We start from the raw sequence: 15,371 nt of genomic DNA, 5'->3' as shown, positions 1-15,371 counted from the left end.
AAATGTGAAAAACAGAAGCGGTCTCAGTCTCTCTCCTAGGAGACTTTCTGACTTTCCTTCCAACTTTTTTTTTTTTTTTTTTACAGTAGGTATTAATACAGCAGAAATAATAACTGAAAGAAAAGAATCTGTATTGATATTCCAGCTATTTCACATTCTCCATGTACTTCTCTAGGAGATGTACTTAGCAAGCACGACATTATATTGCAAGAGAAGTTGAGATGAATATGTGTAATTAAAATCAGATGCTTCTGAAAACACAGCTAGGAGATCCACGTAAACAATGAGCATATCTTATGGAAAGTTCCACCAGGCACACAACGTAATCATACAGAAGGATAGGAAATGTAATACAATGCACTGCTGTTTTAATAACTGAAAAAGTATTTACCGAGTGACTGAATGCCTTTTCTAATAAGGAAATGATTAATTAAATAATCAACATCAAATTTCAAGATTTTTCCCAACTGTGGACTGAGATTCCAAGAGCCATCCTGTGGAATAAACAAAGATATGGATAAGCAAAGACTGAGAAGACCGAAAATATATTTGTAAGGAACAACCTAAAACAAAGGACAAGTATTAAAAAATGTTTTTTAAAGCTTTCACAAACACAAATCACCTCTCCGTCAGCTCACCAGAACAGAAGTTCCTGTGATCAATTAGGTGACTCAAATACTGAACTTCAAAAATCTTTGATGTAACACCCCATGTTTCTACTTGACCTGAAAAACTGTAGTTAAGCTATGAAAAAATCAAACAGAGCTAATTTTGAACTCCCTTGTGTACAAACCACGCACAATGACAACACGGCCGCAGCAGATTTATTTCAAACAAATTCCTTCAGAAAATTATTTTCAGTGTGCTCAAAAATAAGCGTTTGTCTTACCCTAAAGAAGCAATAATGGATCTCTCTCCTCTAGAGGGATTGCCAAGTCTCTGTAAAGTTAGATTACTGTTTATGTTAAATATAGTATTAACAAAACCAATCCTATTTCATCTGCCTTTTCCTGCCAAAAATTAAAGAACTGATTAAAACTAGCTGTCAGTTTGCTACTCTCAGATGAGATGGAAGACAGGCTTTCGAGAGGACATTCAACCACTTATTCTTCAATGTCACTTTCAGAACTTTTGTCTGCCCTTGCAGTATGATGTCACAGATTACTATGACTGTAGAGAAATTGATAACAATTTATAGATTCATTTAAAATAATTTAGAAAACGATACATGATTTTAAATGAATCTTTAAATATTAAACATCCAATTTATGTAAAAAGTGAGATTCTGTTAGAATACTAAACTTATTCAGTGCAAAAACCTGTGAGGAACTGTTCTTTCTAAAACTCAGCACTTGCAATTTTGCTTAAAAACGAAAGAAATCTTGAAGCTCACTTTGTGAGTTAAGTCAATCACAAGTCTGTTCCCCTTGTATCCCCACGTGTGGCATTTGGTAATCGTTCAACGTCCAGAAATAATTTGATGAAAGTAACCATCAAAAACATAGGAAAATGTGTACCTCTTCTTGATGCTTCAGTTAGTTATACTTCCCTACTTTTGCATGCAAATTGACATACTGGATCAGAGCAAAAGGGAGTAGAACAAATCACCAATCTGAATGGCTGGTCCCTGTGGACACATGACAGGAGTTTCCACTGAGGGAACACCACAGTGGTTTCTTCACTTGGATCATATAATGCACCTGGAGACCTTGATCATCACATCACCCTCTGGTTTAGTCAGCTCACCAAACTGGTGATGGTTAAGGTGGAACAGGGACTTGTCCCACTGCAGGGGGAATATTCAACGAGGCAAAACGTTACCTGCTTTGACTCCTACTTGCAGGATTCTTGGACACATTGGTTCAATTCTGCTTGCTTTAAATCCACCAGCCATTCAGCTGGTTTAACTATCCTGCAGAAGTTCCCACTGCACTCACTCCAATTCTCCAAACCTCAATTCGTTTTAAGTTTTTTGCTTAATGAGCAAAATTATTTGCATCTACTACTTCTGCCTGTCTTCCCCTACGTGTTTTCATACACATTTTAGGAAGTCCACAGTCTGCAAACTGATGGGGGCTCTAAATCAGAGGTATATCGCTACTTTTGGCTCCAATTTTACAGTTTCTTAGGCACCCATTAATGAGCTGCCTGTGACAGCAATATAACATAACGTGATCTTGAGGTCATTGTGTACTTCTTAAGACCAATTTGTAAGGGAAAAAAGCAGATACATTTACAAAATGCTTATCTCAGGACAGATATAAAGTAAAAATACTTTTTTTCTTCTACATATATTTTACTTTAAGTAATGCACAAAAAGACTGTTGGTACTGTACCTGATTTTGGAGATCAAAAATTTCTTCCCAGATTACAGGAGTAAACTCAAGTTTCTGTTGGCTTCTTTCTTTCTCTGTTGTTATAAAACACCTTGGTTGTACCTGAAGAAGATAATTTTCACTCAGGATCAGAATCTTGTTCTACCACCATTACCCATGCAGCTACTACATCATGGTAAAAAGTAATTGCATTAAAAAGTTTTAAAAGAAACTTCTTTATAAAACAAACTTCTTTTTTTTAAGTTGAAATTTGAAGATTTTAAGTTCATTCTTTTCCACTTAGGAAAGTATTTGCAATTCCACAGTTAATGAGGCATTTTTTCTCCATTTAAAAGTTACCTATTAGAGCAGTGAGGAACAAGTGACAGAATTCGGACTATAACTTATTTCCCTTTAAACAGCAGTAACAGAAAAACAAATCAAAATAACGCGGTTCAGGTCTCTTGAAAGAAGTTTCATTACCACCCTTACCATGTTCTTGTTCTGCTGCACAGCCATGAACCTTGAAACAAAGGTATTTTTATGGCAGTTTTCATTAGGTGAATGCAGCTTGGATTTCAGCATGACGCTCATAGCATCCTGTGTATAGAAGACTCCTGACAGAACACTTACCAGAAGTTCAGCACTCTCAGGAAATTTTTGTTCGGAAGCTGTGGCATCGTGCAGACCTGTTACCATTTTCTTCCTATGCTTTGGCTTTAATTTTTTTCTTTTACAATGTTGGGGAGCAGGAGAATTGGGAGTAACTTGTCGTTCAGTGTTAGTCTTATGAGAAGAGTGTGTGCCTGTACATGAACTTAACACAGTTACATTCGGAATGTGATCAACAAAAGAATTATCATATTTCATTCCTCCAAACAGACTTTGAGGAGAACAATACATGGGAAGTTCACAAAATCTCAGATGGGCAACCGAATCTGGAACTGCAGGTGTTGGAAGTAAATTTTTTTGAGTTATATAAGCTTCTCCTCCTGCTTCTAGTCCAGAGCCAGAAAATAAAGCAGTCACAGAAGATTTACATGGTAAAGATGACATTGTTCTTGAACATTTCATCATTGTGATGTCACCATCATGAAATCCATAGTCCTGTGGTGTGGCTTCTTGTAAGGTGCTTTCTTGATTAACAGAAAGTTCTTCAAGTCGAAATTGAAAGCCTTCAGTTTCACACCTCTCAGTTGTGAAATAATCTGACCAAGCTTCAGAATCTTGCAGAGCTGCCTGGTTAGTAAAATTACAGGGAAATAACATAATAACAGAATTAGTAAAATATTTTTCTCTTCTTAATCAGTGCAGTATTTCTTATGTTGTGCACATCATTATATCCTCATTCTTACATTCAAGATGAAAGTAGTATATCAAACTACAATTCCTACCTTATTCTACCTTACTAAGGTGAAGTTTGCCTGACAAAATACAAAGTGTTGTGCGTTATTAAGATAAAAACAATGACTATAATGATAGTTTGGATCCAAGGAAGTTCTACCATTCCATATTATTTTACATACACAGAGGATGGATTCATACAAACTGAAATGTGAATCCTGCTTGTGCTGTCTCAAGCTGGGAAGCTCACATGATGCACTGCTATTGCTTCTAGTCCTGAGGCATCACTCAAAAGAGCCTGGCTCCCTCTTCTTTGCACCTTTGCTTCATGTTTTCATACCCATTGATAAGTCGCCTTCTTTTGAGCTTAGTTACAGTACAAACAACAGACACAATTCTAAATAATCCACAGTCTCAATACTTACATTACAGACTACAGGTTAAGGCGATGTTTCTCAGTTGTTTTAAATGCACATCATGGTCACGTGCAAGATAATTTAATAAACAAATAATGATTTAAATGATTCCCCTATGAAATGTGGAGAAAGCTTTTACCTGTTAAGACTTTAAGAACTAATAGAGTGACACCTGTTGGCTAGTTTTCAAAGGCAAGAGCTACCATAACTAGCAAACATCCTATTTCACTAGTTCAAGATTTTCTCATCTCATCAAAACCTTGATCTTCCTAGATGGACCCACCCTCCCCACGCACCTCTATCCAACGATCTGCTAGCAGGAGGAAAAAAAGAAAGAAGCATCCAGTGTGGAACTAATTTCTTTCTAGATAATTCAAAAATTGAAGAAATGTCATAAACAATAACTGTATCTTATCACATACAATACAGCACCACAACTGGATAATACACCAGAAATGTTAGTGACATACATCACATGGAGGCATCCCGTAAGGTTCTCCTGAAAATGAGACGCCGGATCCCTCTGGCTTTTGTTCCCAGTTCATGTAAGGTAAAAAATCAACATCTTCTTGAGCTATAATTTCCAGGATGTTTGGAACATTAGCAGAACAAATTTCACTAGTATCCTAAAATAAAATTCATCACAGTTATAAACTCGAGAATTCTCTTCAGTCTTTGTTTAATTCTTAGTTATGATGGCTGTTAGACCAAAAAAATCTGCCATAACAGAGAGTGAGTTTTTTATTTGTGCATTCAAAACATACCGAAAACAGAACAAGCAGATACAGTAGAACGTTAAAAATACTCAGTGTATACCAATAAGCAGCAAATCTAACTTCTGACTGTTGACTATACTGAGGAACAATGTATTCCCAGTAAAGGAATTCCTAATACTATAGGAATACTGATACTAATAATAATTCTTAATACAATCAAGTTGTGGTTTCCTTCTGTGATTGCCACCCAACACAGACTCTCCTCGAATGACTTTTGCCATACAAAACCTATTTCTTCAGTAATTCATAACCGAGGTGGCCAGTTTGCTACAATTTGGTATTGTGACTTCCTTATGAAATTGTTCTGTGGTTATGCATGAAGAAGGATTAATAAGTGCACTTCATATGGTCTTGCTCTTTGAACAATTTGGCTTTCAAGCACAAACTGCAAACCCTTGTGGCAATTCCCAACAGGAACACGCTGACTGACAAGGTTTTGTTGTAAACTGAATACGAGCAATATATGAGAAAGATAACAAAAATAGCTCACTGTATTGCAGAAGAAATAAAAATATTTTCAAAAATCATAGCTTTGTCTCTATTTCTAAACTAATAAACATTGTTCAGCTAAATGAAGATTGGTTTTGATATGTGTAAGGTTAAATAATTTAGAGTCTTCTGACAGATGAGATAGAGGGAGCAAGACATTTAATAGAAAACGTACCCTCTTCTCAACCGCAATGAAGCTTGTAAACTGGGTTATAATCGAGTTCTCCAAACTGAGACGTATAATCATGTTCTTCAAGATTTGCTTCTTCATCTAGATTGTTAACGATTAAATGCAGGAGGTAGAAAAAACATAATCAGATAAAATCAACAGATGTAAGAACTAAATATAGAAACACACCAATGTACTCAAAATAGGGATATGTAAAAGGAAGAGCTTGCGAATATATTGTCCTGCCTAACTGTCTGTGCCTTCTAACTTTCTCTACCCTTACCTCTGGACAGGAGCATGCATTTTCTTTAGTGAGACAACCATTCTAGGCAGCCTATTCGAGTGCTCTGTCACCCTCAAAGTAAAGATGTTTTTTCTCATGTTCAGATGGAACTTCCTGTGTTCCAGTTTTTGCCCACTGCCTTTATCGTGTTGCTGGGCGCCACTGAAAAGAGCCTGGCCCCATCCACTTGGCTGCTACCCATTAAATGCTTATAGGTGCTGATAAGATCCCCTCTCGGTCTTGTCTTCTCCAGGCTGAACAGTGCCAGTCTCTCAGCCTTTCTTCCTAAGGGAGATACTTCAGGGCCCTCATCATCTCTGTGGCTCTCCACTGAACTCTCTCCAGTAGTTCTGTCTTTCTTGAACTGGGGAGCCCAGTACTGGACGCAGAGGAGTGTCATTGTATTCCACCCCATCCTATACAAAAGATAAGGACTTTTCCTGTACTAGTATGAACTACAGGAAACAAAAATGTTATATGCCACAGGGAAAGAACCACCAACAGCCTGCCATGACAAATATAGGTTAGGAAAAATGTATACACATTATGCTCAGAGAAGATATTCTTACAATGGGGAAGAACACAAGACGGTCTCAGAATTCTTCAAAATCTCATTTAGTGGGAAAATGTATTACTATATGGTAACCTTAACCATAAAGTGACACTGAACTGCAACAAAAAAAGTCACATGGCAAAAAAATCTCTATTCGATTGAAACGTTTGCAATTTGACATTTAAATACACATTTTAAATTTTCTGCTTTTAGATTATCAAACCTCATGCTCTGTTTCATTCTCATGAAGAATACCATCTTCATAGTCCCTAATGAAAGCTCTTGCTGTGAGTTTGTGTAGCACCTAGAAAAGAAAACAAATGTGATAATACTGCTAATAAATATATATATATTTAAAATTCTTCCTTTTATTTACGAAATCCCCCATCAGGCAAATAGCTTCCATATGTACACAGAATCCAGTTTTCTAGGAGCAAGGTAATTCTGCATTTAACAAGCAACCATAACTTGCACCTAAGGTGTATTTTTATTTTACTTAATGTTATCAAGCTAAAAGATAATCAGGTCTTCACTTGTTGCACACATTCTCACCAGTCAAGGCTGAGAAAAAGCAAATAAATGAATGCAGAAAATTCAGGTAATTAATCTAATTTTGAAACATCCACCTAAAACAAGTAGGAAGAAAAAAAATATTTTTCTGGAAGAAAAAAAATATCTCTCCAGTAACTGCAAATGGAACTTGGGCAATCACCTCAGACTTAAGCAGGAATATCTAGATAGCTGGGGGTAAATGAGTCCTGTGCATAAAACTACAGAATTCCGGGGAAAAGTACATTGAGTTTAACTTTCAAAGAATCATTAGGTCTACCACAATCAAGTCAGTTTTGACCTGAGGGTTTGTATGCAGAAAAGAGAAGTACTGAACTCTATTAATCAGATATTGCTTTTTAAAATGGAACCACTCTTTCATAGGAAAGAAAAATGTTTTTTTTTTTTTTTGGCTTGGTATATTAAAGGTAACAAAGAGAAAGAGCACCATGGAGGTGACATGGCAAAGTACTTTGCATTCCAGGTTTAATTGCTCAACATTCCTAGTGGCTCATTTTGGAAGAAAACAATAGATGCTGAAGGGAGCCACTTCTTAAGATAACCTCATAAGCAAGTAGTTACTTCTGATCTTAGGTGAACTGGCAAAAGAAACAGGTAGGAATGCTCAGGGTTCATCTAAAACATCAAGAATTATTAGAAATAATGGTTTCTAATGTGGTCCTGTTTTTCAACATTTTGTCATATCACCTGACACCTTTCAAAGCTCTATTTTTTAAACTACATCTGGAATTTGTACTACAGAATTTTTTTCAAAAAACAAAAATGCTTCGTGTTAAGCAAACACATTGCTTCTACTTGCCAGTCCCACCTGTCTGTATTAGAACATGTCCTGGGAAACGAGCTGTTCTAATACTGCAACCCACAGTATTAGTTTTCAAAGTGGACTACACTAAATAGGGAGCAAAATCTTTTCAATCTGAAAACAAATCAGCTCTTCAGTGAGGAAAAGATGACAGCCTTATCAGAATCAATACCGAAGGCTGACTATTCAGTTGGTTTGTGCGTAGACACCCATTAGATTAATAAATGGTTCTTTTTAGCTTGTTTGCCTTTTCAAATGTGTGTGTTTGTTTGTGCTTTTCTCTATATAAATTCTCTCCAGTTATTTATTTCACTGTTACTGAAGCAATTGAAAGGTTAGTAACACTTTAATGTTTTGACATTTTAAAAGATTAAAAACCAGTAAGCAGATTGTCCACATGGAAAAAATTTACAACTCGAGACAGAATGAGGCAGCATGCAGAATTCACCTGAAGAGCTGCCAATGCAAGGGTAAAACTGGAGCCCAAATAAATTATCAGAATAAGAAGTAGCATCTCCTGTTTTGAAAAGTTGAAGTTTTGAGTTAGAAACCTGACATTTGAATGTAAAACAGTTTCCCTTTAAAAGCCTGAAGACTGCTGGTCTGTGCTAAAACATCAGAAGCAAAAATAGTTACTGAAAACAGAAGTTTCAGTTCACTCACAGAAGCACAGTGCAGCATGTTGTTGCTTAAAGCAGCTTCGCTCACTGTTGTATGTACAGACAGTGTTGCACAAACTCACCGTTCCTGTTGTCTTCTGTAATTCAGTAGTTGACACCACAGTTTGTAGTTCTTGGTCATTTATTATCGCCCTTAAGGTGGCCTATAATGAAAAAAAACAAACAAGTTTCCTTCTCTTGTTATGTTGTGCTACCATGAATGCTATCCTGATTCCTGAATGTAACTCAAGTCTGTTTCTCTGCATGGCTATACTTAAAAACATTTCCCCTTACAACAAGGGGACAGTTGCAAAGAAAGGAATCCTGTATTTATCAAAGTCCAGTGACTTGAACATCAAATAAGGGTCCTTTTCCTCTCTGCACTTCACTAGGAAGACTAATAATTTAAATATTGAATTATATTTAGCAGTGAAGAAGCTAAAAGCATGCTGGATAATGCGTGACATAATATAACACAGTACATCTTGCAATCTTTTCAGCTGTGGATTTCCATCCAGCAGTATGTATCCCAGTCTTTACCTGAGTACAGTGAGGGACAAATCCATAGACGAGAAGCCTCTCATTGGTAAACAAAGACTGTATTTGAGCAGGAGCCTGCATCGGCTTCGGTGCATTTATATCAAACTGTTGCCATTTAATAGAAACAGAACTGCATCCTGGAGAAAATATTCTAGATACTTGGCTCTGTATCTGTGTAAAGATCGAAAACAAATTAGCTCTGTTTGCTTCTAGGCTTTTAAGAGAAAATACAATCTCTTGATACAAGAATAACATATTTCCTTTTTCCTTTTCTTTTTCTTTCAATTTTTATTTTTGGTACAACTAAGGGCATGTACTTGTAAAATTGTTACCACATATTGGTAAAAGAGTCTAATGCTTCGAGGTAGTGAGGATAATCACTCAGCCATTATTGCACTGGCTTTTAAGTGAGATATGAGACTGAACTTTCTTCAGGTTGGCAAAAAATTTAGAGAATGTGGTCTGCTACACCCAGCACCTCCTGTGTGGGAACTCTGAAATGTGTGAACAGTTCTGCACATCTCTGTATTCTGCACATCTCCGTGGTCTGCTTTGGATAATTTTGCATGTATCATTCAAATGGCAGCCAGACTAGCAAAAGGATAAACTTACATTTTCAGTCCTTTCCCCTGCCAAAAACGTGCCAGATACTAGCCATGCTGCAGTCCCTTCTATACTGTCACTGTTTCAGGAGGGACCAAATTCAAGGCACAGGACAGAGCTGTAGGCACAGAACTATACTGGGAAACTGAGAAGCACTGCACATGGAGTCCTAGATTGCCTGTATCTTCCAGATGTACCAACAGTCAAAAGTTTTGGCATGCAGTTGCTACAACCCTCCACGTTACAGCAAGGACGATGCTGTAGATGGACTGTGAGCTATGACAGAAGTGAAACTATATTTTTCCATGCAGGGAGAATTACTTACAAAGTTTGAAATTTCATCATCTTTTTTCCAAGTTGGGATTATTGCACTTACTCACAAAAAGTACAGACCTCTTTCAAAGGCGCTAGAAAAATGAACTCATGGCTTTCTTGTTTTCCTTTAACATTCAGTGACCAGTAGGAATAGGAAAGTGGGGCAAGTACAGTGACAAATTCCTTCCCTTATCAAAGAACTTATCAATATTCCGCTGTAGCACATGTTCCTGCTGAAAACAAGGCATGCTCCTGAAACCTTTGGAACACTCAAACCAAATACTTCCCTTTCTAAATGTCTATGCATTTCTATTTAAAATAAGAGAAGACTTGATAGACAAGCATTTCTCCCTCCATATTCTATCAATGGCCTCTCTTTTCTTATTGTAATAAGCCCCATTAACCATGAAATGAAGAATTAGTAACTCCCATTTTGAGATACTGAAAATGTTCAGTATGAGATATTGATATATCAGACAACGATCACATATGGAATACATTCAGCATTTGTAAGTGTACCTTTGCCTCCCAGTTATACTTTGATTTCGAGTCAAAGTATTCAAACACTCCAGCACCATACTGGGACAAAGATCTCAGCATGTGTCGATTTGCTGCGGAACTAAAGAGAAAAACAAATCTTATGTAATTACTGAATCAAATCATTAAGTCATACGATCTCTTTTCTACTTCTCATACCATTGAAGATATCTTGGTTTTAATTTTTACTGCACGTTTTTTGAATTTAAATACTTTTAATTCCATACTTTTTTCAGGATATGGACCAACTGACAGTGACTGAGCCAATGAAGGTGCTGCTGAATTACAGATTTCCCAATAATATTTGAGGAAATTACAAGGCATAGGAGTATCTCCATATCCTACTGCAAGGATGTGAAGAGAAATTAATTAATGTCCAACACTAATAAGGATCATTAAAATGACGTTAACTAATTGATTCATCTAATTAACCTCAGTCTCAGCAGAACTGTTTAGTATGGGGACAATCATCTTACAGCTAAATCCAGTATCAATTAGGGAATCTTACTTTCTGGAAAACATAATTGATACGATAATATTTATCAGCTCTGCTCCCCAGCTCTGACTGCTATGAAGCTATAGACAAAGAGAGCTTTAGGGAGTATTACAGGAGAACAGTTAAGCAGATGAAAGTTATTGTGAGTGAGAAACAGAATATTACGTGTTGATTCTTTGTCAGACAGGTAGATTCAGTCCTGACAGCATCATAGCATTGTTTTAGAGAAACCTACTGAACTGTCACCAAATCTCCTTGAGAAAAAATTGTACAAATAGTACGGCTATGTTTTATAACAGGAATACATAATATCTAGTGGAAGATGTCTCTGCCCATGGCAGGGGGTTGGAACTGCATAGTCTTTGAGATCCTTTCCACCACAAATTATTTTATGATTCTATGATTTTTTTCATTCACTTGAAGAGAACTGTCATAGACAGAACTGTGATAATGATGACTATTCCGTACTAATACAGCCTTCCAAACAATTCTGTTGACACAGAAGTACCAACCATAGAGCCAACTTCTCTTTCACAACTCTTTCCCAATTCATTCTTTAACAATGTAACACATTAAACACAGATCCCACCTCCTGAAAGCAGACTGCTGCACATTAGCACCATCATATTTGTGCTACAGGTCTTGAGGAACTATTAAAAGCCATGTCTCCTTAGCCTATCAGCACTGAGACAATCCATCCCCAGGCCTAATTCTGTCATTACAAGAATATGAAGGTAAACATGCTGAAAATGAACACAATATAAGTATGTTAAAAAGGATGTTAGAATGTAAGGAGGCATGCACCATCTGCTCTTTATTGTGAGCTGATGCAAATTCTGTTATAGTTAGAACGTGTGATTACACTGGAAGAGTACTGGGATGCTTGGCCCATGGGCTGAGGGGTGCTTGAGCAGTGCTGTTAGAGGGCTCATGGCTGTGAGAACTGGGGAATGTTAACAGAGCCATGCAGAAGGTAAAAGATGTTCTAGAAGAACAGGACCCTACCATTGGTGTCCATTGGTCTCTATTTTGATGCATTCCCTCCCATGGAATAGTAAGAAGCTAATACTATCTGACTCCTTCCCACTTATGCCTGGCAATGTGAAATACCCAGCTGTAAGCCTTTTTATCCAAAGTCATTTCAGGTGTGTACATACCTTGCCTTTAAAAAAAAATCAAAACAAAACTGAACAATTGAAGTATATTACAATGAATTTCAGTGAGGTTTTACTTGTTCCTGTGATTGCAAAGAGGTCTTTAACACAGATAGCTTATAACAAATGTTCCCACACTTCATTCTCTCTAATATTGCCATCACTGTAGAAGATCTGAGCTAAGTTACAGTGATAACAGTTGCTCTTGCTCCCCTCCTCTGGATTGGGAGCACACATGTAATAGAGAAATCATGTCTCCTTTCTCCTGTCTCCTCTGGGAGGAGAAAGTGTCAATTTGGATGTTTAGCAAAAAAAGTTGACACAGTCACTCCCTGATTTGCTCTGAAAGACAGAAACTGGTTTGGAGTGGAGGAGGTTCATTTTCACATCATTTTGAAGTAGCTTGCATTCCAGCAGTGAAATGTACCACAGGTTTGGGAACCTAATGCTTACACTGTCTTTACAAAAGAAATGAAAATGAAATAATGAAATTGTACAACTGTTAATGTTACACTGAAATTCCACTACCGAAATCACACTAAACCAAAACATGAAATGCAATGTTTTAAAGTATTAACTCTCATACTTTCTGATTTTACCTTTAAAAAGTAAAGTTGTTATAATGCAGAAAGATATGAATAGGTAAGGCTATCTGAACATAGAATTAACTTTACTGTAGGTATTTTACTCTACGTATTTTTCTTTTTGGTTATTAAAGATATGCAAACATTTCTGCATTTAATCTAAATATATATAGATCTTTAAGATAGCACCCAAGCATCTGGCACTTCCCAGCTTACTAATCTCTCACTTCAAATAAAATACCAGTGCTTTAAAAGAAAATCCAAGGCAGTGCTTACCCAACACCACATGTGAATAACCTCGTATGGTGGACATTATCTTTCACAAGCTGGAAGGTCACACTCTCATTCTGAATGTGTCCATCAGATATCAGAAGAATGTTACGATGTCCTTGAGAAGGAAATAGCAAACTTAAGTAACGCAAGCTCTTCCATAAATCAGTGTTTCCCATTGTTGCTGTAGCAGACTGAAAAGTAAAGTATTAAAATGTTAGTTTGAACTTGATTTATCTTTTCTAAAATAACACCTAATACATAATTGATTTGTTACTTACTATATATTTATTTAACTATAAACTATTAATTATTAATTATTAATTTTCATTTTGTTTCTGCTCTTCCGTAATTATTAGAGGTGGAGCTTGAGGTTGCTGGCATTCGGTATCTTCTCTGGTTTAAGCAATAAACATTTTTCATAGGCAAAATGCATAACAACAACTATAAATCCTCCCAAAATTCTCAGAAATTTCAGTAATCCGTGCTTTGGGAATTTCTGGAGTTTTTATCCAGAGGATAAAAAAGCCAAGAACAAACCAAACCTGTTCATCCTAAATAGTTTACATCTCATCTTCTGATGACAAAAGCATTTTTTTTCTCAATAAAAGTCCTCTGGCCCATCTAAATGCTGCCTTCTTTTCCATAGTTAAAGCTTAACATCAGGAAGCACTTCTTTACTGTGCAGGTAACAAAGTACTGGAACAGACTACGAAACTGTAAACTCTCCCTCCTTGGAGATCTTCAAAAGCCTCCTAGACATGGTGCTGGGCAACCTGATTTAGGTGTCCCAGCTCAAGCAGAGGTTGGAGCAGATGACTTTCTTCCAGCCTCAGCCATTCTGTGATTATATGAAGTAAATAATTTCCCCTCTTCTGCTGTGGGCAGGCAACAAGAAGCATGAGTTCCAAAGGATTATTTTAGGGGGAAACATTGTATTCTTTCCTAATACAGATACCTACTTACTTTCAAAATAACAACTTAAGCGATTACTTTAAACCGTAGTGGAATTAATATTTAGATGTGGTTGTGCTTGTTACTAGGGTAAATAATTATAAAAATTATAACATTATTTTAAAAAATCCTTAGAAGCTAGCCTAAAGAAAAGAAAAAGTTGGGTAACTTTTGTAATGATAACCATTCCTTTCCAAGAAGTGTTCTTTAGAATACAACCAAATTGATTTACTTACTGTAATAAACTCAGTTAGTGATGCCAAATCCTTCAAGGTATTCTTTGAAAATGAAGAAAATTCTGAGAAATCTGTAAATAAAGATAGATATTAAGAGCACTGAAATATTAATATTTATCAACGCTTGGAAACACAAGTTTAAGTTTCACGACTAGAATATCAGGATAGAAATGCATCACACTACTACATGTTCCAAGTCGGTTTGATAATAATGATGCACATAAAATTGAGTCATGGCAAGTAAAAGGTGGCTTACAGTTAAGAAAGAAACAAGGAAACTCACTTGTGCCAAATTTGATTACATTTACATTTTGTCTGGAACTAAGCAATTTTAAGGCATGTAAAGCAATCTGCTTTGCTTGCAGTAGAGCTGAACCTGCCATAGAATTTGAGCAATCTAGTAAAATAATAATTTCACTGGACAGCTGCTCTTCATCAAATGCTGCTTCGAACTCTGGTTGGAATACAAGCATGCAAGCCTACAAAGAGAGAAACAAAATCAGTGCAGTGAACAAACACTTTTTACTGGAAATGTACCCATGCATCTTCATTTTCCTCATTACGAATGAGAGCAGAATAAAGTAATATTTGAAAATTTTACCAAATATATTTCATTTACTTTAAATTCTTGAAAAGTGCAATTTTCCTGTGCTTTACCTATACCTCAAGTTCCACATGAAAAATTGAAAACAGAATATTTTTTGTTTAATTTTACAATCCAATTCACTCGTTGGCAAACAGCATTCAGTTCTTTACTCCAATTTAAAAACAATTTACAGGTATTGTCTTCTGTTGTCATAACTGCCATCATCCACTTAAGCAGTACGGTCACATTCTGAGAAGTACAAGCAGCAGCACAACAGTTTGTTAGAAAAACGTGGTTCAACTGAAATGTGAATGGACACTGTTGAAAATGCACCTCAACCTTCACTCCATTCCAAGGCAAAGGATAAAAGAAAATCACCAAGATTCTGTTGAACACTGCCTATGGTGTCCATCTGTTTACTGTGTTTTAACATATTACCTCATAAACTCTATGACAGGTGTGCCGTACCTCACTATTTTTGTTGGGATGCTTCTCTACCCACATTCGGGGTGCATAGGCATGAGAAATCCATATATCTAGACCAAAGCCACTGCTGTCCAAAGAACTGTTGTCTACGGTCTTAATTACAGCCTTGCATTCTGTTTTCTGGAAGAGATGAAAAAACAGGCATAATCTCAGTTTATAACTGTACAGTGAATATGTTTTACTTGTACAAAATAAAATTGTGATTCGTGAGGATAGGGAATGAAAACAGAACAT

At 36.5% G+C, this 15,371-nt stretch overlaps 1 protein-coding gene across 4 annotated transcripts in view; it reads right to left on the bottom strand.

The window, feature by feature from the left end:
* PARP4 (poly(ADP-ribose) polymerase family member 4) overlaps nt 1–15,371 on the bottom strand; it is a 42,421-nt gene that overhangs the window by 2,358 nt on the left and 24,692 nt on the right. For all 4 annotated transcript variants that reach the window (XM_052671287.1, XM_052671285.1, XM_052671286.1 and 1 more), the window contains 13 exons: nt 15,120–15,257; nt 14,349–14,544; nt 14,066–14,136; nt 12,882–13,069; nt 10,354–10,453; nt 8,917–9,087; nt 8,460–8,540; nt 6,569–6,649; nt 5,516–5,611; nt 4,546–4,701; nt 2,949–3,554; nt 2,337–2,438; nt 392–494 (listed from right to left, as the gene is read on the bottom strand). In XM_052671287.1, the coding sequence (XP_052527247.1) occupies nt 392–494; nt 2,337–2,438; nt 2,949–3,554; nt 4,546–4,701; nt 5,516–5,611; nt 6,569–6,649; nt 8,460–8,540; nt 8,917–9,087; nt 10,354–10,453; nt 12,882–13,069; nt 14,066–14,136; nt 14,349–14,544; nt 15,120–15,257 (2,089 nt within the window). The remainder of the gene's footprint in view (nt 1–391; nt 495–2,336; nt 2,439–2,948; nt 3,555–4,545; nt 4,702–5,515; nt 5,612–6,568; nt 6,650–8,459; nt 8,541–8,916; nt 9,088–10,353; nt 10,454–12,881; nt 13,070–14,065; nt 14,137–14,348; nt 14,545–15,119; nt 15,258–15,371) is intronic.

Source organism: Tympanuchus pallidicinctus, unplaced genomic scaffold, assembly GCF_026119805.1.
Source record: "Tympanuchus pallidicinctus isolate F22 unplaced genomic scaffold, pur_lepc_1.0 scaffold11, whole genome shotgun sequence".
NCBI lineage: Eukaryota > Metazoa > Chordata > Aves > Galliformes > Phasianidae > Tympanuchus > Tympanuchus pallidicinctus.
This window is presented reverse-complemented; position numbering and strand designations above follow the sequence as displayed.